The 27617-nt window shown below is 47.9% G+C and overlaps 1 protein-coding gene across 1 annotated transcript; it reads right to left on the bottom strand.

Moving 5' to 3' along the window:
- Window positions 1-44: 44 nt before the first annotated feature.
- On the bottom strand, window positions 45-27617 carry GPNMB (glycoprotein nmb). Its single transcript, XM_004702842.2, has 11 exons — window positions 27427-27617; window positions 20918-21070; window positions 20121-20264; window positions 19419-19589; window positions 13830-13988; window positions 13194-13505; window positions 8693-8791; window positions 7484-7586; window positions 4731-4939; window positions 1101-1194; window positions 45-624 (listed from the first exon to the last, which is right to left on the bottom strand). Exons 1-11 carry the CDS (start codon window positions 27494-27496, stop codon window positions 471-473), a joined length of 1668 nt encoding a protein of 555 aa, XP_004702899.1. The 5' UTR covers window positions 27497-27617; the 3' UTR covers window positions 45-470.

Raw genomic sequence — 27617 nt, 5'->3', positions numbered from 1 at the left:
GTTTTTATTAATTTGTTTGCTTCGGTGTTTTTATTTTGGTTTGCATACGCATATCACACCAATGATTTGAGTCAGTCAGTGGGGCACTTGGCGTGTTCATGGAAACAGGACCAAGTTGGCCTGGAATATTGTGGCCAGGAATACCTTGGTCTCACGCAAATGGGTACATGGAAAGCTAGGAAAGTTCTGGCCTCTCCAGCCAGTGAACCTAGACCCGACTCTAAGGACTAGGACCGTCTCCCTCCTACACACCGGGCGCATCACAATAAAAGGCAGAGTAATGAAAAGAAGAGCTGCCCGTGGTCTCATCCTCTGTACAACCTGCGCGGCGCCGCTAGTGCTTGCCTAGGCCCTGACATCTACACATAACCCCCGGGGAAGAAAAGTTAATAGACACCCCGCTTCCAGCGCCGCTCGCATCAATGACCCAGAAGAGTGCGCCCCCGCTGGTCAGACAGGAGGCTGCAGATTTAAACCTTTCCCGGCTGGTTCTGGAGCAGTGGATCTCTCTCCAGGCTTCTGCGGGACAGGGCGGCCTTGGCATGGGTGACGAGAGCACCCAGGCCTGTACCTTTGCCTCCTTCCCCGTGAATGTTTTCTATGGGTTTGTATTCTCTGTATTTTCTGAAAGCAAGAAGTTGGGCCGTTAGTAGAGAAGCTTCATGTGGAACATGTTGCTTTGTATAACATTTTGTATACCATGTACAAACAAGGATGAATTCCACTGACCCTCAGCTGTGCTTTTATAGGACAGTGGGGACACTTTTGAAAATATATTCTCATCTGCATGCAAAACATGGGCCTGCTTACTAGAATTTGAGACGTATATCGTAAACATGGCATAGGCACAGTTTTGTCAGGTGATTGATGTCTTGTAGTATTTTTAGGATTAAAATACTACACACACATACACACAGAGTATAGCAAAATAAATAGGCTAAATAGGCCAGTTAGGTATTGATCATTCAATAGAGTCTCTTCCCACACACACGATGCTTAAAAGAAAAGTCATAAATAAATGGAATGGAATGTCTGGGCATAAATGTGCTATCTGTATAACAACAGATGAGTGATTTCAGATGTTAGAACCAGAAACTTACTTGTACATCACGAGGGTGGCCACAATGACAAATATCACCAAGCAGCCAACAGAGATCAGGACCCCATTCGCCATTCTCAAGGGGGAAGCTGGGCCTTCAAACAGAAGCGCAGACAGGTTAGTTACCTCTGCCCCGCAGGGTCCTGCTGCCTGGCGCCCCCTTACGCAGATGGAGGGCACCATTGCAGAAGCCACGTGGCTCCCTCGGTGGTGTCAGTGTACTTTTCTGTTACCCAGCACATGGTCCGTGGGCCAGCTGATCTCCCATTGAGGGAGTGAGCCCGTGAGTCTGAAACACTGTGTGAAGGGCTCAGAGACCCATGTCACCTCCTGGAGAGGCCTGTCCAGGGCTCAGCAGCAGCCAGGTGCTGAGGGGCTCCCTGCCTCACCTGCCCCTGCTTTCCAGCTTGGTGCTTCCCCACCCCGTCACTCTCTCACCCCTGTCATCTCTCACCTGCCCGGAATGTCCTTCCCCTAACTTCCTTCAAGTGCCCACCTCTTTGTGACACCCACCTCCCTTTGGGTCACCACTCCAGCTGTCCCTCTACCACTTGCCTTCGTCACATTGTGTGTCAATGAGTTCTGAACACACAAATTCTCTCCTACTAAGCTCTGACTGCCACAAAGGCAGGGATCCTGTCCGATTTTGCACTCCCGGATCTAGCACAAGCCAGGCTACACCAAACTGTAACCAGAGTCTATCCGATTTTCTTCCAGCCCTTCAGCTACACACGGAGTCTCAGCTGCCAACATCTGACTCCCGGGAGGCCCTCCCCGTGGTCTATCGACTTGCTTCTGCTCTTCCCCTCCAAGGAGTCTCTCTCCCCCCAGTGGTCAGAGAATGCTGAAAACCTACCAATGGCACCCTTGAACATAGAATAAAGCCCAAACCTAACAGGAGCCCAACCAGATGCTTTCGTGCGGACCCTGGTTTGGGGTCGTGCCACGTGGGTCACAATAGACTGTGCCCCATAGAGTTTTCTTTTTTTTTTTTTACTTTTTTGCCCCATGGCGTTTTCAATGGCTGATTTTCAGGAAGCAGCCCACAGGGGCCACTTCTGCGGTCGATGCGGTGATGGGCATGAGTTTTGCCTTTGAGACTTTTCTCTCAAGGCGTCTTTGGGTGGTGTAGAACCTGCAGCTGTTGGTTAGCACCTGAGCATGTTCACCATCTGCCTAAAGTGATCAAGTCACAACACCCCCCTCCCCCCACCCCCAGTAGTCAGAGTTCTTCCTTTGGTGGCAACGTGGCCCGGGTCACATATAAAACACCACTCGCTGTTCCAATGGAAGGAAAGCAATCATTGCAACATCGAATCCAGCCGGGAGAAGACAGTTTGCCGGCACTGGGGAGGGTCCGTGGCATGGGCTATGATTCGAAAGGTAATTCTGAAAAACCAGTGGGCAGTGGCAGCCCAGTGACCACCACAGCAGCTCACGGAGGTGGCTGCTTTGAAGATCCACGGTCACCGGACCGCAGAAGTTCCAAGCGGCCTCACTGAGTTCTGCCCTTGGTCCCAGCTCTCAGCCCACGTCCCATCCACCCCACCCTCCAGCAGGCAGAGGTTCTTCTTGGCCTCCATCTTGGTTCTTCTCCAAAATCTGCACCTTGAATTTTACTTGCAGCTAAAGGATAAACTGGCTGAAAAATAATACGTAGTGCCCATCCTCCTTTAAAATGTCGCCTACCTTCGAACTGACTGTGACGGTGTAACTGGAGCTCTTGTTAAAGGCGGTTTTAAACTATGGAGTGTCTAGTAGTCAAGCTCTTTAGGGCTCTAGGATATGTGAACACTCTCTCAAGAGAACTACTCCTAAAAAAATAAAAAGAAACCAACTGGACCAGTGGTTCCCAGGCGTGAAGGAGGGGGAGTTGTTGCCGGTGGAATAACTGGAGAGGGAATCAATCATGGCTGTACAACACAGGAGGACAGCTCATCGATGCACTTGATTGGACACGTAGAAGTTCTTGGACTGGAGAATGCTTCGTCGTGTATATGTTGCCACAATTAAAAACAATTACATGAATGACAACGAGTACGTGGAAGAAGAAAATGGTCTAGAATTGATTGTGGTGATGTTTGTACAACTCTTCTTGATATGATTGTGGATGAAGTGCCAATAAAACTTTTTTAAAAAGTCACCTATGTGAGACCAAATGATCAACAATGATTTCAAGACAAAGGTGGAGCGGTAAGAGGGTCCAGAACTAGACTGACATAAATAGAACAACCAGAGTGGAAAACATGAGGCTGTTTATGCACCGTGGGGAGCCCTCGTAAGGTAGTGGTTACACATTTGGGCTGCTAACTGCAAGGTCCACAGTTCAAAACCACCAACCACTCCTTGGGAGGAAGATGGCACTTTTCACCTCCCATAAACAGTTGCAATCTCAGAAACTCACAGGGGCAGTTCTACCCTGTCCTATAGGGCCGCTATGAGTTGGACTTGATTTATGATTCCGTGAGTGAGAGAGTCCATACATTGTGAAGAATGTAATTAACGTCACTGAAGAATTCGTGTTGAATTAGAACCTAAATTATTGTGGAAATGTTCACTGAAAACCCAATTAAATGTTTACTAAAAATATTAATACTAATTGCTCTATGTACGAGTACTCAACTTGTTCCTGCCTTTGATATAACTAATGGGTAAATATGAAGAAGCTTCAAAAAATTCATGGAAAAATTCTATTCTCCTTCAATTCCATTTTTCTCTAAATTTTCCGAAGCCTCTTTGTATATTTTTGTATACATTTTTCTTCGTGAGATTAGCTCCGAGTCCCAGTGGTTAGAAGTGTTGAATCATGACAGCTAGCGCCTGATCATATTCAAATCAAGGGGCAAAAATAAGTGCTACAGCGTGCACACCATTGAGTCTTCCCCGATCTTCTACCACGTGGGGCTGCTTCTAGGAGCAAACAAGCCCCTGGCAGCAAAGTGACGTGTGACTGACGCTCGTGTAGGACTGCTGGGGACAGCCCCAGTGTGCATACCACCAGTAAATGTGAATTTTAAACTGAAATGCCTTAGTTTGCTTTGTTGACATTTTGCTTCGCTCACAGTCAATCATAAGGAGGGAAAATATTGATTTTGGGGGCGGTAAAGGCCTGAGGCTTTATGTGTGGTGGAATCTGGGAAGGGGAAAAAGAGGGCACAGAGCAATTAGAATGAGCCAGGCGTCCGCTTGGTTCCCCAGATCTCCTCTTGGCTTCCTACCTTTCTCCTGGTGAATTCTCATGAAAACCAGGTAATTAGCCTGACCTCAGCCTCCCTTTCATTATAGCTTAATTGGAGACCGTTGTGATATTTTCGATGTTGAGTTTTACAATCTCCCCTCAAAGCGCAGATCTGTTCAAAGACACCATGGTCATGTTCTGTAAATAGTCGTGCATGGTTACAGCCACTATTTTTCATTGAAGGCATTTCCCGTGCCACTATTTCCCTGGACCTCTCATCACCTCCTAGATTGATGTGTTCGATTTCAATGCCAGTTATTAAACCCTCATGTGCAATAGTCCCATGAACTCTACAGTGAAATAAAATTAAACACTGACAGCAGAGCCCTGGAGAGCTTTACTATCAGACACACACCTGGCTTGCAGCACAGGGAGCTCCCACAATAAACTCACTTTTTCCAGGAACAGAGACGAGGGTGCTCGTCAGGGCCAGACTGGTGGCATCGCCCAGGGTGAGGTTCAGACAGTATGTGCCCGCCCCATCGAAGGCTCTTCTCACAGTCAGCAAGCAGTCACTGTCCACAGCCACCGGGTCACAGACTGTGCTCTGTGTGGTCCGACAGGTGGGGTCAGAAATGACGGTACAGACCTCGGTGGGAGTGCTGAGATGCGGAAATGGAGGGGAGGGCATGGGGGGCGGGGGAGAAGGGAATGAAATATGAGCGTAAATCGGGACAATGGCATATTTCTATGAAATGAGAGTCTATGCTATTGATACTCCAACCGTACGACATCTACTTGACCATATGAGCTTTGTGAGCTACTGTTTCCTCTGTAATTTCAGGAAGGGTCCTGAGGGTGGAGGAGGTAAAAAGTTTCTCCCTCCAGCAAGGGGTTGTTGGAAGCTGTGCATAGCTGTGGACCCCCTAGATCCCCTAAAGAGGCAGGTGACTTGGTAGGTGTTCGGCAAAGATATTATGAAATGCCTGAGGCTGCCCTGCTTGGGATCCTGGAGAGGTGTAGCAACAAATGTTTAGGCTTTATGATGTGCTAGCTAAGCAGTGGTAGCATGGTAGTGTAGTGGGTTACACACTGGGCTGCTAACCACTAGGTCAGCAGTTTGAAATACCAGCCACTCCACAGAAGACAAAGCTTTCTACTCCCGTAAAAACTTAGCCTCGGAAACCGAGACTACAGGGTCCTGGTCTGCCCTCTGGGGTCACTAGTTGTTGGAATTCACTCAACTGCCGGTGAGCTTGTTGGTTTTGGAAGCATTTGTGGTGCTGTAGGCTGGGCGTTGGGCTGCCAACCGCAAGGCAGACAGTTCAAACCCAGCAGCCACTCTATGGGAGAAAGACAAGGCTATGTGCTCACATACAGATTTATGGTCTTCCCACCTACATAGGCGCTCTCAGAATTAACTCTATGGCCATGGGTTCGGTTTTGATTAAGCACCGCATTTAACTATATTACAGGATCCTGTTTATTCCTCTTAATGACCTCCTGGGGGAAGCATTATTGTTCCAGTTTGACAGGGGACAAAGCAGCTCGGGGAGGGCAAGGAACGAGCCCCCAGCAGCGGAGCTGGGGTTTGCATACAGGCTGTTGAATTCAACTGCCCATTGTCACCACACTAAGCAGGACATGACTGACTGCCTTACCCACTGCTTCACTCCTGGTCAGACTTCCTAATGGACAGATGAGCTCGGATTTGGACGTCACGAGGGTCTGGGGTTATAACAGTCTCCCAGACCCTGGTCCCTCACAGCAAGGCGGGCACGTGGTCATCTGTCAGCCCCATTGGCTGCCCTCCTGCGGCTCCTCTCCCGCCTGGGCACGTCTCCTGTTTGCCTTTCTATCTCAGCGGTCACACTGGTATACTGTCCCATTATTTGGATTAGTTTATATAGACAAGGGGGGTGGTCTCAAAAAGTTTGTGGGAACAAAGGAAGGAATAGGTAACAAGAGGCAAAAAGGATAATGGAACTTTCCCACGAACTTTTTGTGGCTCCTCATAGTCACAGATTGTCGTTAATTTGCATATTATATGAAAATGAGTTAGTTTGCTGATGTATATCTAATTCGGTGATTGCTTTTGTTATTTATATGGGAATAGATTTGTATGACATATTTGATATGTAAAAAAAAACTGCCCTTGGGTTCATTTGATTCCTGGCAAGCCTGTGTCTGTGAGAAAGAATGGTGCTCCTTAGGGTGTTCCGTCACTGATTTTGGGGAGGAAGGAGAGCATCGGGGCTCTCCCTCATGTGTCTCTGGGTGATTTGACCTCACCGTTTTGGTTAGTAGTTGACCACAGTAACCGTTTATCCCACCCAGTGATTCCTTGTTATAGACATGGCGAAATAAAATGACACGAAATCACAGCTCTGTAAATCCTGAAGGGGTAGAAGGATCGGGTGTGGCTACTGACGCTAGTGCACAAGCGGTTCCTGTTCCCTTAGGAGGAGTCAGCTGGGCCCGCTGGGGACCCACGTGGTATCTGTGGGCAGGGTCTGTGTCTCAGGGGCCACCTCTGTGGCCCGAGGACTCTCACAGGATGGTGGTGAGGACTCACGGTGCTCCTGGAAGAAAACTGCTCACAGCATCATGCGTTTTCAAGCAAGTACAATAACCATTAGTCCCCTCAATGGTTAAAAGCCCAAACGCTCACTGCCATCAAGCTCATGTCTACACAGTGACCCTACAGGAGAGGGTAGAACTGCCCCGCGGGGAGCTGGTATCCAAGAGTTCAAGAAGAAAGAAAACGTTTGAAACTGATTGTGGTACCAATTGTACAGTTATCCCTGATCTAATTGAATTATGGAATGTTACGGGATCTGTAAGAGCTCAATAAAATGATTGGAGAGAAAAAAAAGACCTGCCCTTGTGAGGTTCCAAGACTGTAACTAACTCTTTATGGGAGTAGAAAGCCCTATCTTTCTCCCACAGAGGGGCTAGTGATTTCAAACTGCTGACTTTGCAGTTAGCTGGATATGTAACCACTATTCCACCAGGGCCCCTTAACATTTAAAGGTCATGGGCATATTTAGTTCCAGCAAAATAAATACATGCTAGCACCTCCTGGGGTCTTTGGAAGTCTTCCATTGACCTGTTCTGTTGAAGTATTGCTGATGAATCAGGAGCTTAAATCCTCTTAGGAGGGGCTTTGCTCTGCCAGGGGCATGCGGGCTGAGACGTGCACTCACCTCCCTTGGCATGTCACAACAAAGTCCATCAGCGAGTTTTCAGGCTGTGGCACCGGCACTGGGACATCTGTCATCCGGATGATGTTCACGTCTAGGATGCCGTCTAATCAAGCAAGCCACATGGGAAACATTACAGCTTTACAACACATTGCCATAACAGAAGCCAAACCAACGTGGAAGGCCCCAGGAAAGCAGCCTGCTTCCTGCCAGCTGTTTTGAAACATGCCAGACCTGGGAATCCACCTGCATTTCTGAAAGTCAAACCGAGCTGCCTTCGGTGCCAGCGAGGGCTTGATTCTGAAGCCTCTGCATGTCTAGAGGAGACCTGGTGGCACCGGGGGTTAGGTGCTGAGTTGCTAACCACAAGGTCAAGGGTGGGAACCCACCAGCCACTCTCCGGGGGAAAGAGAGGCTGTCTGTTCCTGGAAAGATTTAAGATGCTCAGAAACCCCACAGGGCATTCTGTTCGGTCCTGCAAGGTCACTCTGCACCAGCCTCGGCTTGATGCCCGGGCGTTGGGGTTTTTGAACGCCTGCTTTAGAAAGCAGCACTCCCCTCGGAACAGGCGGCTCAGAAAACCGTGAGCCTGGAGGACAGACACCGCCCCAGGCCTGGACTTCTCTCGGCCCCACAGGGCACAGCCTGGTTTCCACCTCACTCGTTTTTCTGCACAGTGTACAGCCCGGTCTGTCCTTTCATACACACGAGAAGTGTGACTTGGGGAACGTTGGCCAGAGGAAGGCAGCAGACATGGTGAGAACGCCAACCTGGCCTTTCTTCAGCCCGCCAGCTGTGGGGGATCAGAAGGTGAGAGCCACGCCCACGGCAAGTTCACCTGCTGGAGTTCACCAAAGGCTCACTTCCACCAGGCTGTGGGAGGAAGGCCAGGCCAGGCAGGCGGAGCCCGCACCCTAGGGTGGTGGGGTGACTCCTCTGACAGGGAGTGGGGGGTCTTAGTCCCCACTCTCCAGAGTTCACCTTAGACTCAGCAACCCTGTAGGATAGAGCCAAGCTGCTCCTTTGGGTTGCTGAGAATATAAATCTTTAGAGGAACAGACAGCCTCATCTTTCTCCTTCCGGTGGTGGGTTCGAACCAATGACTTCATGATTAGCTGCCTGTCACATAACTCATTATGCCAGCAGGGCTCCTAGAGAGAATTTGCTGTAGATGGGTTTGTATGTCCTCCCTTGGTTGGTCTTCAGCCTTACCTACGATGGTGAGGATGGTTTCAAAATAACCGTATTTGGTAATCTGGCAACCTTTGGCAACAATCTCGCTCAGCTCCAGGCCGTGGCCGCCAGCAGGACCTGGAGGGTTTGGGAGATGAGATTTTGGAGAAGTCACCACAGATGCAAAAGGTGATGCCCATCATGAGCTTACCCAAACCAGAACTGCTCCTTAAGAAGACATCCAGTCTCCGCTGCTCCAGGTGCTGCGGAAATTCATCTCCGTGCGCAGGGCTTTCCAGAGAGGAGCGCTGTGGTGGTTAGGCAGTAAGTAAGCACAATGGTCTCTCTTGTTTAAACACTGGCAACAGCTGAAAGGTAGCAACCTCTACAAAATGTGTGACCCAACACTCACCAGGAAATAAAGCCTGCCGGACCAGGTGAGGGTTCTAGGGTCAGGTATTCTGGGCTCAAATCCCAGAAACCCACGTTTTTAGATATTTGCTCCTAAGGACACACCCTTTAACCTAGCTTCACCTCCACTTGCTGGCTGTAAAATGGGATGCACGTGTGAGGGGTCCTTGTAACCAACTGCAATTTAGTCTTGGAAACCCTAGAGAGCCATTCTCCTCTGCTCTGTCAGGGCTCTATGAGGCGGAATTGACGCGGCAGTGGGTATGGACGATGAGTGCGTGTGCGTGCGCGTGCGCGTGCGCGTGCGCACACACAGGATATAGCACTGACTGACCTCAGCCTCACGAGGCCTGGGTTTCAGCTTGACTCACTTCAGCTGAAGAGGGAAAGGAAAGGGAATCCGTGCCTTCACGGGAGGGCCTGCTCCTCCGCTCCCGATTGAACCATGGGCTATGGCTGCTTCCGCTCAGCCCCAGGCTCCCCTGTCCTCGTGCTTGGTGTCTGGTTGGGCTCTGTTCACCAAGAAGCCACTTACCAAAGCAGAGAGGCCACAATTTGGGGCTCAGGGCTAATCCGGAGCTGTCAGCCCGGCCCCCTGATGAGGTCTGTGGAGCTGGAAATTCTCTCTTCTGGAGAACCAGTCTGCTTCCACTTTGTTTTCTGAAGTCCGGAGCGAATTCCTATTGTCATTGTGGGTCCCATGACTTAGTTCCACCCTTCCCCCACACCTCAGAGCTGCTCTCCCGCACTTGGGATTGGTCACGTTTGCTTTTGCACTTTATTGTAAGGTCAGAACGTTTCCCTTGGTTACACACGTAACTAATTCATAAAGTAATTATGAATCTTCTATGTTATGATCTGACCTAGGGAAGATAATAACAGAAATTGCAAATACATTTTCATTGAATTAACTGTCTTTTTACGTGTCCGGTGGTATAAGTAGGCTCTAGGAAAAACAACTGGCTTAATGAGCACACAACTGAAACAGATTCACAGAGTCCTGGGAGCACTCAGGATTTTTAGGTGCAGGAGTTAAAGGCATTTGTAATTTGATTTGAATTTTATAACTTACCCTCTTATTTTAGGAAGACATTGATACTTGTATATAAAGAAATTGGTTCTTATGTTTAAAGATGCTCAATACAGTAATATTTGTAATTGGAGTAGAATTAAATTAATCAGCCATCAATAAAAGAATGGCTAAATATATTATATGGAATTGGATTCAATAACTATAGGTAGCTTTTTAATAAAATAAGGTTATATTATATGCAGTAACATTGGAAAAATGTCTGTGAAATTTGTTAAGTAGAGGAGAGCAAGTTGTAAAACAATATACATAGCAGAATCCATTTATGTAAACCTCCCCAAACGAAGCCTACACACACTTCCACACGTTTATGAATGCACAGAAGAAGACCTGGGAGGAACTACTCCTAATCATTAACAGTGGTTAACTCTTAGGAGGAGAATGTGAATAGAGATTTTCACCTTTTTCTATATTGCTTGAGTTTTTATGAAAGAACATGCGTGAATTTTAATATTTATAAGATTTCAAAAAATAATTAATAAAAATCAGAAAATAATTCCTGGTAGTGTCTTGACTTAACAAGTTCTTACTTTCTTTTTTTTTCTTTTCCCAAGCTCTTACTTTCTTACTAATGAAGTTTAGTAAAACAAAACAACCCTGGACATTACGATGGGGTGTTCCCTCTGGGCTTGGTCAGGGCGCCCTCTTGGGGCCAGTGAGAGAATGTCAGCCCACTCCTGACTCCTGGGGGTTGCTGAGACTTAACTCTTAGCATGGGTAGAAAGTCGCATCTTTCTCCCACAGAGTGGCTGATGGTTTCCATTGCTTCCTTGTGGTTAAGAGTTCAACGGGTTAAGAGCCCACTACAACACTGTCCTCGAGGGAGAAAAATGTGGCGGTTTGCTCCTGTGAAGATCCAACGTCTCACTCAGAATCTGAAGGGGCAGTCCTGTTCTGTCCTGTCTGGTGGCTATGAGTTGGAATTGACTCAAGGCAGTGGGTCCGGCTGGGTTTGGGCTTAAACTCTGTTCAAGGCCAAGTGGGGAAGAGTGGTAAGAGTGCCGGCAGGGCCACCAGCCCAGATGGAAGCTGACCCTTCCTATTGTGAGCTTGTAAGAAATTAACCTCCTTACATAAGATTAACAGAGGGTGTGATATAATGGCGTATGCCTTATATCCAGAACAATTTTAATATCTGGGATCTTTCCGGCTTGTTAACACCAGAAACACTCTCAAGGTACTTTCTTCCTTGGGTCTTTAGGAAGTGGGTTACAAGGGTGGTGGTGTTTTCATAGGAAATTGGGTGGCCCGTGGACAAGCCGATGGATTCTGGGATGCCGCTTCACTGTAGCCACAACCTAAGAGCCGTTGGTTCTCATGACGTGACCCTGCTCCACGCTCACCTTCATGAAGAGACCACGTAAGATAAGGGTGAGTTGTACGAGCCCCCAATAAACTGATTTAAAAATTACAAAGAAAAGAAAAAGATAACGGTGCTAGAAAATAGATGGTGCCTGGGGTCCTGAAGGCTTGTCTTCAGACAAGCATCCTTCTAAGTGAGGCATCAACTAAGTCCGCATGGGAGAAGCACACCTGCTTGCGTGATCCAAAGATGGCAATAACAAAATCCAAATATGATGAAAGGGAAAGTATCAGCGCTCAAAGTGTGAACACCCGGTTTGTAGAGGTTGTGGAGAGCAGCGGGAGCCCACATCCATCTGCAGAGTGTCTGGTCAGGTTGGGCCTCTGGCAGAGCCCCTCTGGCCACAGGAGAGGGCCTCAAACAGCCTTACTATCAGACAGAGATGACTGTAATCTTGATTATGCTGACCAGAACCCTGGTATTATGATACTTGGTCAATTGACCTCCCGTTAGACCCAACCTGAATTTGTTCTAGACTTAGAATAATTCTCACTGTTCCATGGCAGAAATTTCTTCTCTGTCTTTTTAAATGCCATTGGTGATTTTTTTCTTTCTTACTCTTTCTTTTAATCTTTCTATCGTTATCTTTTTTCTTCTCTCTGTTTCATTTTAGTTTGTTTTTTCATTGTTTCTGTCAGGTTCCAGCTTATGAAGCACAGAGGAGTGGATTCATAGAGACAGTAACTGATGGGGTTGGGGGCAGTGGGGAGCAAACGACGACTGCAGGAGGGAAGAGGACGCCTAGAACTGACTGTGATGATGGATAGACAACTCTTCTTATAAGCAACTTAACGATTGAAGTGTAAGCTATGTGAATTTTATGTCAAGAAAACTATGAAAAACAAAAAGTTGGAAAAAATAAAATAAAATAAATTTAAAAAAAGAAAAACAAAAAGTTGACCAGTGGTTACCATTATGAAGGAGAACGATTATTTTTGCTTAGGGGGCACTGAGTTCATGTGAATGGTGCTGGAATGATTTGGAAAAGGAGATCAATAATGGTTGTACAACATGAAGAGTATAATCAATGGCACTGAATGATACATGTAGAAGTTGCAGAATTGGTGAATGATTTGTTGTATATATATTTGCCACAACTGAAAAATAATAATTACACTAATAACAATGAGTGCAAGGAAAAAGAAAAATTTCTAAAAGTGTTTGTGGCAATGATTGTACAACTCTACTGGATACGATTGAACGATTGAGTTTTAGGACACGTGGATGAAGTGGCAATAAAGCCGTCTTTTAAAAGAGGAAGAAAGCGCACTGAGTGGTGTGGTCTTGGCAGGGAGAACGGCGCCCTGGTGGTGCGGTGAGTCACCAGCGAGCTGCTCACCACTGGTCACAGGGTGAGCCCGCTAGCTGCTCAGAGGGGAAGCGCTGAGGCGGGGTATTGTGAAAGTTCCTCTTGGGCTCCCAAGGGGCAGCTCTGCTCTGCTCTGCAGGGTTGCTAAGAGTCGAAACTGACTCAGTGGCAGTGAGTTCCTTTGAGAGTGACTCCATCAAATTAAGATCTGGAGACGACAGGTAGGAAGACTCTTCAGGGGTAGTTCTACTGCCCCATGGGGTAACTGAGTTGGAATCGACTTGAAGGCACCCAATAATAATCGACATGAATATGAGTCTTTTCATCTCTTAAGGAGACCTCCTCAGGACCCCAGGAAGACACTTACCTAGAGTCGGAGTGGCCTTTGGAGATCTGGGGGAAGGCGAGGGACAAGGTCCAGGCACTGCAGCTTGCACTGTGAGATTAAGGCTGAAGGTCCCATTAAGCACATAGGTGTGATTTGAAATGTGATTGTTGTAAACGAACAGACCGGTATTGTCCCCAAAGTTCCACTTGTACTTGATGGTGGACTCAATAAGGAAGTGGCTGGGATCATGAATCAGGACGTCGAATGTAATTGGGAGGTCCCGAAGGAAGGTCTCATCCGATGAATTGCGATCGTTCTTCTGGGACATAGTCACAAATACAGGAATCTGATCTAAATGAAGCATTTGAAAAACAGAAAGAGTGCCGCAAGACTGCTTGATTTAAAGTGGACTCCTTCAATATGTTTTTACATTAAAAGAAAAGAAAAGAAAACTAAGGAGTCGATATCGTTTTTTCTTTTCGAACTTAATTTTTCTAGTTTTCCTAAGTTATTCTGAAAAACACAGAAGGAACATGACATAAATAAAAGTTTGGGAAGGAGCCTAACTGGATCCTAATCTAATGCAGAACAACCCGCTCCAGCTCTTTCTTCGCCGACTCCTAATACCTGTACCAAGTGCTTCTCTACCTGCTATTCAGCGCTCCCATCACTCACCTGTTACCACGTACACATCCTTAACGTTGGCGATCGGAACAAATGCCCGCCGGTGTCTTCGATAGACAGTCACTTCCATGACTTGAGGGCCAAGAGTCACGTTGGCTGTGTTCATGGACACTCCCACCGAACAGCGTCCCAATTTCTGGAAATATTGACCTTTAAGAGGATGTCAACGCTCGGTTATTGGCTAAATAACATGATCATTATAATAAGTTATTCTTTCTTAAAGACTAATGACGTCACTTAAGAGAGATTGCTTGGGGAAGGAAACACAGCAGGTAGGCCCAGGAAGATGTTTCAGAAAGGAAGATGGCCTGGTGCTTCTATGTAAAACCTTCCAAAACCAAGCCAGAGGTCATACAAATACAAGTGCATGTATTTGGCCAAAATGATATCAGCTGACTGGTCTTCAGTTTACAAATACATACTCTCAATAAGTAAGTGGGCTGGTAACTAAAATACCCCCCCATGGGAAACACTGAATGCAATGGTGAAATGCCAGTGAAACTAAATATGTGTCAGAAATTCCACCGCATATAACTATGTTTGCCCAAACGTAAGGTCCCTAAACCCACACCCACACCCACTAGTGATCGTGACTCACAGCAACCCTGCAGAACAGAAGAGACCAGCACCATGGGATCCCCACGGCCACAGAGGCCGACTGCTGGGTGTGACCCACTGACCATTCAATTAGCGCTCCAACCCGAACCCACTGCACCAAGGCCCCTCGGTGAAGCAAACGGTTCGCCCTTGGCTACTAAAGGTTTGCTGTTCAACCTCACCCAGCAGTGTCACAGAAGAAAGGCAAAGGCGTGACAATGTGATTCTGTAAAAATTACAGCCAAGGTCCTGCGGAGCAGTTTGCCTCTGTAGGACATGGCATTGTGTTCAGCAGTAGTTTGGCGTGGGCTCTATAGATGGTTTTATAGATAGTCTATACCTATAATATTTATATGTGTAACTATGGGTACTTGTAACCTATCTACTATAGGTACTCATTACAGACAACTATAATGTTTATATTATATATATTATTATAACATTACTACTTTTGACATCTTATTAAGCAATTCTCTTTAAAAAATCTTTACTTATAGTTGTATTTGATTGCTTGATTTTAAACCTCCTCTTTGTGACTTGTGGGAAGGCTTGCCGAGTTTATTTTTGTTTAGACCAGCATGTTACAGTCAACGATTCGGACACGTTCTGCTTCGTCTCCCTCTTGGCGATCCATTCCAGGTACCATCGGGTATTCCCTTTCCTCCTTTGCTTTCCTATTTTGGTTCCCCTTCTCCCTAGCCCCTTGAACCTGTCCTCAGGGGAATGCTGCTCTCCCGTGGGTGATGACTCTCCCCCTCACTAGTGTCATTCTGTCCCTTGTAGCCAAACAACACGCAGTGTGTTAAGCAGCTCTTTTGTGAGACTGAAACTCTCCATGCTTCCCTGAGCTATTTTTGTAGTAAAAACACAGGAAACGATGAAAAATAAACAGGTGTGTGGGTAGAAGGGAAGGGAGCGGTTTCATGAACACATTTCAAGGATGCCCTCTGGTCGTCTCATTTTCTTTCTACTACCCTCTTCTAGCCTGGCACTGCATGCAGGTCAAAAAGGAGTCCTTGAGTAAGGGTGCGAGGACATTTCTACTCCGGCCTTGGTGCCCAGCAGAAATCTGCCACAGGCAAGCCCGGGTAGTTCAAGGCAGATGCTTGTGAGCAGGGCTGTTTGGAAGACCAGACCGTGATTGCCACACGATCAGACACACCAGAGAGGCAGCCTGGTCCCCTAAGGGATGTGTTTCTGTTATCCTCCTCGCTCTGCTGCAAGGGCAGTTCTGTGGGCGACTGTAGTAGAAAAAGGTCCCTCTCGGGACCGGGGGCGAGGAGGGGAGAGGTAAATGTTAGCTCCAACACCGAGCGCTGAGTCCACGGAGGATACCAAGGAGACTAATGAACTCTGAGACCTCGGGGGAAGATGGACATTCAAAGTCATTGTGTTAGAATAGCAACCATTTCTGGGCAAGAGCTGATTTAAAGAAAGACATTTTTGTTAACATGGCTAAAAAGAAACGAGTGTGAGAGACGGAAAGTGACTTCATGCCATTGGATAAATAATAACGCAATCAACCTTCCTAATGTTGCAACCCTTTCATACAGCTCCTCATGTTGTGGTGACCCCCCCTGCCCCAACCATAAAATTATTTTCGTTGCTACTCCATACCTGTCCTTTTGCTACTGTTATGAATTGGGTCGAGACCCATAGGTTGATAACTGCTGCCCTAGGGGGATAACTGATAATGTTCTATATCATGAATTGACAATGAGCTCTCTAAAGTGAATGAGAGTCATACATAATCCATAAACAAGCGAGTGGATTCTGGGCTCCCACTTAATTCTAGTTCTGATCCAAGAACAGTGCGTCCTTAGGACGTGGCCCTGCTCCATACTTGCCCTCATGACGAGGTCACTGAGGATGGATGTGCGACAGCAACGTGCGGTGAAGAAAGCACTCCAAAAGAAGAGATGTGGCCCTAAAGGCTCAGACTCAAACAAGCAGCCGGCTAAGTGAGGCACCAGCTAGGCCCACCCAGAAGAAGCACGTCAGCCTGCGTGACCCAGCGATGACAACTAGCAAACCCTAACTACAATGAGGGAACGCGTTCAGAGCTTACTTGTAAACACCCAGTTGGTAGCAGGGCATGGAGGACCGTGGGAGCGCACATCCATCTGCAGAGTCCCCGGGGGTAGACCTCTGGCAGCCCCCCTCGGACTCATCAAACAGGGATTATTGTAAACTTGATGATGTAGAAGAAACGACCGCGCAACATGCTCCCTGGTCATTTGAGCTCCCTCTTGACCCGTTCTGGATTTGTTCTAGGGTAAGCGGTTTTTTGCCTCTCAGCAGAGGTTTGCTACCTGCGTACATATTCTCCTTTTTGTTTTGTTTCGGGTATGTTGTTTCCTAGTTTATGAAGCACAGAGGGATGGCTATACAGAGATTAATCATTGATGTAACAGCTTATCAGGGATAGGGGTGAGGATGAGAGGAACTGGAGAACAAATAATTAAGACAGGAGGGGGAGGAGGCACTAGACCTGATTTGTGGTGAGGTATAGACAAGGGTTTTTAAAATACAGCTGGACTATGGAAGTGTATGATACATGAATTATATCTCAACAAAACTACTGGGGGCAAAAACAAAAGTGGCTTCAAGCAAGCTGTCAGAATTCTGTCCTGAGAGTGGCAGGTCAAAGACGTCAACACATTCCTTGAGTTGACTAGCAGGGACCTCTTTATAGATGAAATTAAGTTTGAAGCAACTGACTTGAATAGATGGGCATTGCATTAATACACAGGGTGTGATGCACTTTGTTGAAATCAACTTTGTTCAATTGATATCGATATTAATACTTTTGTTTTTATTTGTAAGTAAGATCATTTAAGGAAGAGATACTTTCTTTATAAAGACAGAAACGCTTCAAATACTTGATATCCAATGGCATTGTAAATTAAGAACCAAGCAGCTTTGTTATTAACTTAAATTTGCTTTTCCTAAAAATCATTCTTCCTTGAGGGACACCAAGGTCCACTGGGATAACACAGTTCATAAAGGCACCGCTCTGAACCCTAGCAGCTGGACTCATACCGGTGTACGAGTGGCTACTGGAGGCGGAACGACTGTCTCTCCACATCCAGAGGAAAGAGGAGAGGAGAAAACCAAAAACGCATGAAAAGAATGAATCGTAGGAGCTGGAAACGCAGGGAACCCAGGGCGGAGGATCCCATCAGGACCAGTGCTGTGAGTGGTGATAGTGGGAGGGTAGAGGGAGAGTGGGTTGGAAAGAAGGAACCGATTACAAGGATCTATATGTGACCTCCTCCCTGGGGGACGGACAACAGAAAAGTGGGTGAAGGGAGATGTCAGACAGGGCAGGATATGACAAAATAAGCAATTTATAAATTATCAAGGGCTCATGAGGGAGGGGGAGCGGGCAGGGAGGGGAAAAATGAGGAGCTGATGTTAGGGGCTTAGGTGGAGAGCAAATGTTTTGAGAATGATGAGGGCAATGAATGTACAAATATGCTTTACACAATTGATGTATGTATGGATTGTGATAAGAGTTGTATGAGCCCCTAATAAAACGATTAAAAAAAAGAAAAGAAAACAATGAATCGTAAAGACTAAAACCCATGCAAACCTCAGTCTCTACAACCGGAGACTAGAACTCCATCTCTCCCAGCTACCACTACTGGCCCCTCTGAAAGTTCTTGATAAAGTGGGAAAGGAATGTGGAACAAAAATTAAAATAAAAAAGTGCCAAGCCTGTATGTATGTTTCCCTTTGCTGCAAATACATCCATGAGTGCGGTGAAGCACACGGGGCAAAATCATGACACCTTCTCAGACAGAGCCAAACAGCTCGAAGGAGTCGGTTGACGGGGCTCAGCACATCCCATCCCTCATCCCCAAATGGGCTGATAGCTACAGGTGGCTTTTATCGTTCAGTAGTGTTTTTCTGCACTTTCCAAATTCTCTACAAAGTGCCTACATTTTTTAAAATGCAAAAAAAAAAAAAAGAAGTTTACAAAATGCCCATTCAAATGTCATCCAAATAAGATAATTTGTACGTAGTAGTTCTAGACAGGAGGAACAATAAACTGAGTAGTTCTGTAGCTCCATCTGTTTCTTTTTCTTAGGGAACTCTTTGGTGTCCTGGGGATGCAGCAAGGCTACCCTATATTTGTCCCCTATTCTCCACGCGTTCTAAAGGAAGTCAACAGGGTGCCTGTGGTTGACAATCTGTGTTTTCAATCTCAATGTTTATGCCCACAGTTAAAATCCCCCTTGGGAATGGGTTTTCTTGGCCGCGCTAATGAGACAGGGCTAGTGCGGGTGCTCAGGAGTGGGTCTCCTTTGAGAGCTAGAGCTTGAACAGCCGGCTGAAAGGCAGAGATGAGGGACGGAGGAGAAGCCGGGCCACATGCAGACTGCCCAGGGGCAGAAGCGCAGGACCGAGCTGACAGAGGAAGAACGCCTTCCCAAGAGCTGACGTCCTAAACTCAGACCCCGAGCCTACTAGCCTGGGAGAACATTAACTTCTGTTTAGCAAACCCATCCATGTGCGGTAACTCTGCTGGACCAGCATCAGATAACAAAGACAGAAGGGCAAAGGCTAAGGGCACTGGGAAAAGTCTAACCATGTGTGTCAACTACGAAACCACCCATCTTTGTCCCTTTCTCATGGGTGGTTGGTCTGGGATATGACCATTGACTTTGAAAGGGGCGGGGCAGAGGGCTGTTGTCCAAGCAGATATTCGATCAAATGTATTTTCATGGACCAAAAGGAGAGAAGATAGAAAATTATTTTGCTATGATGGGAACAAAATTAACCGAAATACTCATTAAAGGTTAGCCACCAACTGAATGACCATTTGAGGCAAATAATGGAGGTCAAATGGATATGCTGATAATGATGTACGGATATTATTTAACCCTGATATGCTTCTGTAATTGTGGAAATGAATGGAGTCAAGAGAGAACTATGGAAATACCAAGAAAAAAGAACGAAAAATAAAAATCAGTCTACCGAGTGTGTGAAAGACGTAGACAAAATTCCATCTCTTCCATCCCGGGCGGTGAGGAAAAGGTCTCCCATCAGGGAACACGTGATGAGTGTGGTTCGTGCCATTTCCCCAGTCACCGTCCTCTGTCCACGCTGTCCAGTTGTAGACATACGGGTCATGGGACAAACCTGTATCTAAACAGGAAAAGAAGCAGACCAGATCAGTGTCTGGACGCAGAATGTCCAGTGAGGAGTCCGAGTTAAACACTTCCCTGGCTGTTCAGAACCAGCTTAAATAGGAGAGTACTGGGTAGAAATACACGCTCACCCTCCTTGTTACACATGTGTGGAGGAGCATATAGAAGGACAATCTCAGCACCTGACATTTACACACACACACACACACACACACACACACACACACACACACACACACTTCACTGCCATTGACTCAATTCTGACTCACAGCTACCCTACAAGACAGAGCAGAACTGCCGGAGACTGTAAACTTCACAGCAGTGGAAACCTCACCCTTCACCAGCAGTTAGTGGGTGGTTTCCAACTGCAGACCTGTGGTTAGCAGCCCAACTTGAAACCCACCCTGCCACCAGGGCTCTGATCTGACACTTACACCGAAGTAACTTGTGAGCACTGAGGTGAGTGGGAGGGGTCTACACTAGTTAGGAAACCAACCCCTGTTTCCATGGCATGAGGAACGTTTCTCACCATTTTGGCAGTTCTTCTCATAGACTATGCTGCCACTGGCATCCTCCTTTTGGCATCGGGGGAATACCAGGCTCACCACAAATGTAATGTTTGAGCCCACCAGGGCTGGGGAGTCGCTGGTCAGGACTGCCTGCACATGGCCACCTGGGACATAAAAAACGGAGATGAGTGATCGAGCACCTCATTCTCCTGTCACGGACAGATCCATACTGAAATAAAAATGAAGAATGAATCTACCCATAAGGACCCATGGATCCAAATGCCTCTTCTGATACAATACCTTACGTTTGCATTCCTCTTTCAGAGAAGGACATTCAAAGAGATGAATTTCAAAAAGTAAAGGCACCCAGTTAAAGAATTCTGTGTTCATAGAAGGAACAATTGTTTGCAGTAATAAGATTGAGGAATCTGGTTTTGAAGCTTTGTGTTTTTTGATCTCACGTCAATCACTGAAGGACTCCCTCTCCCACACAAACGGCGGGCTGTTTGTTTTCTCACCAACCTCAGCTTGGAGATGGTCACACAGCTCTGGGGCCACACGTGACCATTCCTGCAATCATGAGGTGGAAGGTTTAATCACTTTCGACATTAACCAAGAGCTCCCAAACTGAAACTTTCTAAGGGGTTTGAAAACGGTCCTGTGGCTTAGAACGTGATGAGACTAGAATAGAGGAAGGCCGCCATCCCGTTGCATAGCCAGAGTGCAACGTGTCATCCAACAGCTTCTGCAACCTGAACCTGGAGCAGTTACTGACACAAGGAGATGACAGCGGTTTGGGTTGGATCTTGTGACCTACCTTTCCAGGAGCTTTTCCACCTCGGGTCTCCCGGCTCCCACACAGGATAGCGCTCTTCATCCCAGTCGTTGTCATCGGAAGACCAGCCGTTGAGTTGGTTGTGGCTCCGCAGATAAGCGGAAGCTCTTTCCTCCCCCAGCACCTCATGGAATCCTGTATCAATATTTGAAAGACAAATTAATTGCCTGCTCCTCGTTTAGTACTTATTTCACACAAGGGACATTCATTCCACAAGACTGGAAAGTATAGACATCATATTTCCACTAAGTCAAGGGAATAACCCATGGTCAGCAGCTCCAGCTCTACTGGAAACCCTGTTGGACTGACAGGGTAGAGCTGTCCCTGTGATTTTTCGAGACTGTATTTCTCTCTCTCTCTCTTTTTTATAATCATTTTATTGGGGGCTCTTATCACAATCCATACATCCAGCCATTGTGTCAAGCACATTTGTACATTTGTTCATTTGTTGCCATCATCATTTTCAAAATTTTCTTTCTACTTGATCCCTTGGTATCAGCTCTTCATTTTTCCCCTCCCTCCTCCACCTTCCCTCCTTTCCTCATGAACCTTTGATGATTTATAAACTATTACTATTTTTCCATATCTTACATTGACCAATGTCTCCCTTCACCCACTTTTCTGTTGTCCGTTCCCTGGGAGGGGGTTATAGATAGATCATTGTGATGTGTTTCCCCCTTTCTTCTCCACCTTCCCCTTACTCCCCTGGTCTGGCTACTCTCATTATTGGTCCTGAGTGATTTAACTGTCCTGGATTCCTTGTCTTTCCAGCTCTTATCTGTACCTATGTACATGCTCTGGTCTAGCCACATTTGTAAAGTAGAATTGGGATCATGATAGTGGGGGGAAAGAAGCATTAAAGAACTAGAAGAAAGCTGTATGTTTCATAGGTACTATACTGCACCCTGACTGGCTCATCTCTTTCCTGTGACCCTTCTGTAAGGGGATGTCCAATTGTCTACAAATAGGCTTTGTGTCTCCACTCCTCCCTCCCCCCCATTCACATTGATATGACTTTTTGATTCTGGGTCTTTGATGCCTGATACCCGATCCATTGATACCTCATGATCACACAGGCTGGTGTGTTTCTTCCATGTGGGCTTTGTTGTTTCTTAGCTAGATGGCCACTTGTTAAATCTTCAAGCATTTAAGACCCCAGAGGCTATATCTTTTGATAGCCAGGCACCATCAGCTTTCTTCACCACATTTTCTTATACACCCATTTTGTCTTCAGCAATTGTGTTGGGAAGTTGAACATCACAGAATGCCAGGTTATTAGAACAGTGTTCTTGCATTGAGGGAGTACTTGAATAGAGGCCCATCTGCTACCTTAATACTTAGCATATAAACATATGTACATAGATTTATTTCCCTATCATTTTATATATAAATATATTTACCTTTGTACATGCCTAAATTTAGGTCTCTATAAATGCCCCTTGCCTCCTAGCTCTTTCCTCTATTTCCTTTTACTTTCCTCTTTTTTTTTTCCTTTTACTTTCCTCTTGTCCCACTATCATGTTCAGCCTTCATTTGGGTTTCAGTAATTCCTCTCAGTTACATTGCCCTTGATCAAGCCCTACCAGGCATCCTATGCCCTCCTCACCATCAATTTTAGATCACTTGTTGTTCCTTTGTCCTTGGGTTTGTTAACACCCACTTTCTTTCCACCACCTCCCCCTCTCCCATGTCCCCCCCAGAACCATCAGTCCAGTTGTTTTCTCCTCCGGATTGTTTATCCCACCTATGTTATCAAAGACATACAGAGACACTAATAAGCAAAAAACATGACAGAGTAAAACAAAACAACAAAAGAAAAGAAAACAAGAACAACAAAAGAAAAGCCTATAAATAGTTCCAGGTCTGTTTGTTGACATTTAGGAGTGTTTTCCAGTCAAGTATGATGGGGTGCCATGCCCTGAGCCCCAAATCTATTTTTGGTGTTCCCTGCGGACTTAATTGCTTTGCTCCCCTTGCTGCTCTGTTGCACGCCTTTAGTGTCCCCCCGACTCCACCCCCATGTGGTGGGGTCAGATGGGGCACAATTTCCACACTGTGTCTCCAGTGTTGTCCCTCGAAGTGCTATGGGTCAGTGAGGGACGTTGTGTCTCATGGTGGGGCTGGCCCTATGATCCTCTCTGTGCATTAGCTGCTCTCAGCAGGAATATTGTCCTCGGGGCTTGGTGGGCCAGGATGTGTTCCACTCTCTCCTTCCCTCTTTGATTGCTCCTGTGGAGACTATCTCTTTACCGGAGTAGAAAGTCTGGCCTTTCTTCTGTGGAGCAGCTGGTGGTTTTGAACTGCTGATCTTGCAGTTAGCAGGCTAATGTATAACCACTAGGCCATCAAGGCTCCTCCCTTTTTCAACAAATGGTACTAAATAGCTAATCATCCTTGGGAAAAAAAAAGAATTTGGCCTAAAGTTTATGCCTTTTGCAAAAATTAACTCAAGTAGACCACAAATCTAAACATAAAACTATAAAACCTTATGGGGGAAAAGCCCAGGAGACAATCTTTAGGACCATGGCCTAGGTATAGAATTCTTAGACCTGACACCAAAAGCATGATCCATAAAAGGAAACACTGATCAACTGGGTCTCATTAAAATGAAAACTGTTCACTTGTGACAAGCCACCCAAGATGGATGAGAAGACCAGCTACCTTCTAGGGAAAAAATATTTGTAAACCACAAATCCAACAAAAGACTAGTGTCTCAAATCTCCAGGGCTCTGCACACTCAGGCGTGAAAAGGCCAAGTCTAATGGACAAAACACCCTGACAAGAGACTTCACCGAGGAGGACATTACAGACGGCAGATAAACACGGGAAAATGCCGTCAACCTCCTTAGCCCTTTAGAGAGCGCGCCTCAAAACCACAGGGACATACCACTACACAGCCACTAACATTACAAAATAAACCCGTGACGAGACCCAGAGAAGGGGGTGCAGAGAACCTGGCCCAGGCATGTTACTCCTGTGAAGTAAAACAGCACAGGGGACTCTGAAAAACAGGTTAGCCGTTTCTTTTGAAGCTAAACATGGGTTTACCATGTAATTGTACTTGTGGGCATTTTTTTTTTTTTTACAAAGCATTGATCTTTTATGCTCATGCAAAAATCTGAACAAAAATTTTCCCAGTAACTTTAGTTAAAGGAGCCCTAAATTGGAAACAACCAGGTGTCCTTCAGGGGGCGAGGGGTTCAACTCTCACACATACCACACCCCGGTTATTCCCCAGCAAGAAGAAAGGGACACACCTGTGAGACATGAACAGCTCCGATGAATCTTTTTCAGACTATGCTGAAAGAACGATGCTAATTCCAAAACGTTATTACTGCATGATTCCGTTTAGAGAACGGGGCAGACCAGGGTTGCCGAGGGTTGGGGGCAGGGAGGGGAATGGTGTGGCTGTTAAGGGCAGTGTGGGGGATCCTTGTGGTGAAGAGCGTGTTGTGTGTCTCTACTGTTTCAGTGCCAACATCCTGGTTTGTCACCCGTAGGGGGAAAGAACCTTGCTGTCATCGAGCTGATTCTGACTCTTAGTGACCCTGTAGGACAGAATAGAACTGGCCCCTGAGTCTTTAAATCTTCACAGGAGCAGACAGCCTCACCTTTCCCATGGAGCACCTGGGACTCTCCAGGTGCTGACCTGTGGTTAGCCGCTCAATGCATAAGCCCACTCCTACACCAGGGAACGGGACAGGGGATCTCCCCACATTGTTCCTTACAGCTGCATGTCAATATCTACAGTTATCTGCAAATAAAATGTTGAACATAAAAGTAAATTAGAACCAGGCCAACCCCATCGTAAGCATGCTTACAGAGGGAAAGGTGGAGGGTGAATGTGACTCCAACACGGAATCACACCGAGCCCCTGGCACCGTGCCCTCTCCTGGACTTGCTGGGACTCTGGCTAATCTGCCTGACTGAGCAGAGCGAAGGGATGGGGGTGACAGGAGGCGCCCAGGAATTAGACGCCCCATCTTCCAATCGCCACCAATTCTCTATTTCTGCACCTGCTGGAACTTCAGCCCCAAGAGTCCGTCTGGCCCTGGAGGTCCAGTGAGGGTGGGGGGCAGGTGTCTCACACAATAGTCATGGCTGCCCGTACACGTGTCCTATGAGAGCCAGGGTGGCACAGCCGTTTACACTCCTCCTGACAGCAAGGTTGCAGCTGGAACTCACCCAACTGCACCGGGGCAGAAAGGCCTGGCCATCTCTTCAAAAGGATCACAGTCTAGCCTGCGCTGCGGGGCAGTTCCGCTCCGCCATGCGAGCGGCCAGGCCCGAGCTGGGTCTTTCTGGCCCAGAACCTTGTGTTAGTCGATCGCCCTCGGCTCCCGAGGGGTTCCGTACGCAGCTTTGCAAACAAGGATATGAAAGCTGAAAGATGCTGAGTCATCCGTGCCTGACCGCCCTCCGGGAGCCATGGTGCCCATCGGGGAGCCCGGAGAATCACAGGACAGCCTCCCAGCGGCGCCCCGGGGACGCGCCAGCTGCACAGAGGTCCCCGCCGGCCGGTCCCCCTTCCGTTTCCCATGCCGCGCCCGGGTGGGGCTCCTCCCGGCCTGGGAACCAGCGGGTCAAGTTCACATTCCGTAGTTGGAACTCCCTCCTCCTAAGCCGAAACGCCTTGTCCGCCGAGGAGAGGGCGGGAGCAGGAGGGAGATGGCGGCTGGGCAGGTTGCGACCCCAGCCTCTTGCCTCGGAGGCTCCCTCTGTCCCCCTCCCCCACCATCCCAGGGTCCGCACGTGTCTGTCCCTCCTCTGCCAGGCTGGACCCCTCCTGCCCCACCTGGAACCCCTCCCTCCACCTGCCTCGGCCTCTCCAGGTTCCTCCACCAGTGTAACCAGGGACCCCTTGCCAGCTCTGGGGTACCTGGGCCCCTTAGTCTCCCAACAAGCACACGCGGCCCTGATCCAACGCGGCAAAAAGCAAAACAAACCTGCTGCAACTCAACGCCGAGGGCAAGTGCGTTCCAACGAGTTTGTTTGCTGCCGTCTGTATGCAGATTGCCAGGCCTTTCTGCAGCACTCCTGGTTTGAACCACCAACCTTTCATTAGCAGCTGACCAAAGGCAGTTTGCACCACCCAGGGGCCTGTCGGGGTGCTAGGAGGCAGCCCGGACACAACCAACAGCAGTGGGTTTGGTTTGAGGGGCCTCCTCCCTTGCCTTGTAAAACGGCACGGGCAGCCCTGTCCCAAAGCCTCCGGTCTGTCCCTCAGGCCTGGACTCAGCAGGCGGTCAAAGGCAAGACCAGAGCTCCTGGTTGCGGTGCCTGTTGACTGGGTGAGGCGCATCTGCCCCAGAGAGGCCGGTGGTGTCCATTACATGCGCCATGTGCTCGCAGCAGCCAGCGTCCACAGTGACACCTGGTGGTGCTAGGCAGATGCTGGTCCCTGTCCCCCTGCTCCCTGGTCCCATGAGGGCCAGTGTGCCCCATGAAGTTGTCTGGTAGAATCAGGGGCTTTTCAAGGATTGGATGCCATTACTCCACTGGTTGAGGTGAAAGTGAGCCTTCTGCCCCCCACCTTCCGCTGCCCTCACCACCCATCCTCTGCTCTGGACAAGAGGATCCTGCTCTCAGCCTTGGCTGTGCACGCCCATTACCAGAACAACTTTCTAAACAGGGATGATCTGTCTCTAAAGGGTCCAATGCCCTCATCTGCAGTAAAAATCCAGAACTTTGTGTTAGTCCATCCCATGATACAGTTTTGTACTCAGTGTCCCCCTAGCGATGGGGCCAGCGCCAGCGTTTGGGCTGTCTCGCTGCAACCTCAGTGGCGGTGGCAGGGTCCCCCCAGGTCTGCGAAGAGCAGACACTTTAGAAGCACAGCTTCTGGGTTGGGGTAATGGCAGGGCCTCCAGATTTAGGCCCCAACTCATGGGAGGTTTCTGCCCTGTTGGGTGGAAGCCAGAAGAAGCGTGGCTGGGGCTGTACCCCTCTGTCTGGGAGGAACCGCGGTGGGTGACACTCACCAGGGGAACGAAGCTGCAAAGAGAGGAGTGCCTGGTTTTGGCTTTCCCTGACCCGGAAACAAAGAATCAAGCTGTATCCAGACTCACTTACAGGCCTGCACTCGCCAGGGGGCGAGTCACACATGTGCATCCCCGTGCAGCAGCGTTATTGTATGAGCATGACCAACGCGGGAGACGGAGACCCAAAATGAGCCCAAGCTGTCTGGGGGGTGGGTGGGAGGGGACGTGGGGGTAGGGTGGAGGCACCTATAGACTTGCCAGGGCCACCGCCTTCCTTTTTTTTTTTTTTTTTAAAGCAATACCTTCAAGAGGCAATAAAGCAAAGCCAAACACAATGAGGTGCACCTAGGGGTTCAGCAGCCTCCGATATTTCCAGAAGAAACAAGGGAGGCGGTGACACCTTCTGGAGGAGCGGTGGTCTAACTTCTGCCCACCCCCGGGCAGCATCACCCTGTCGCTTCAGCCACCAGCCAGGGACTGGTTAAACAGGGACACGGAGCAGTTACTCACGTTTGGCTGCATCAAGGGGCAATCTTGCTGCCAGCAGCAGGAAGCCCAGCAAGCAGTGGTGACGCTCCATGCTCAATTCTCATGGAAGACGGATGGACGGATGGACAAACGGGTGAAGCAGGTAGTCAGGGTCAGCTCTCACTCCTCTGGCCCCATCTCCTGAGAACCTCAGTGCTGTGGCCCGGGAGCCC

This window comes from Echinops telfairi, unplaced genomic scaffold, assembly GCF_000313985.2.
Source record: "Echinops telfairi isolate 266 unplaced genomic scaffold, ASM31398v2 ScPeMD7_23;HRSCAF=83, whole genome shotgun sequence".
NCBI lineage: Eukaryota > Metazoa > Chordata > Mammalia > Afrosoricida > Tenrecidae > Echinops > Echinops telfairi.
This window is presented reverse-complemented; position numbering and strand designations above follow the sequence as displayed.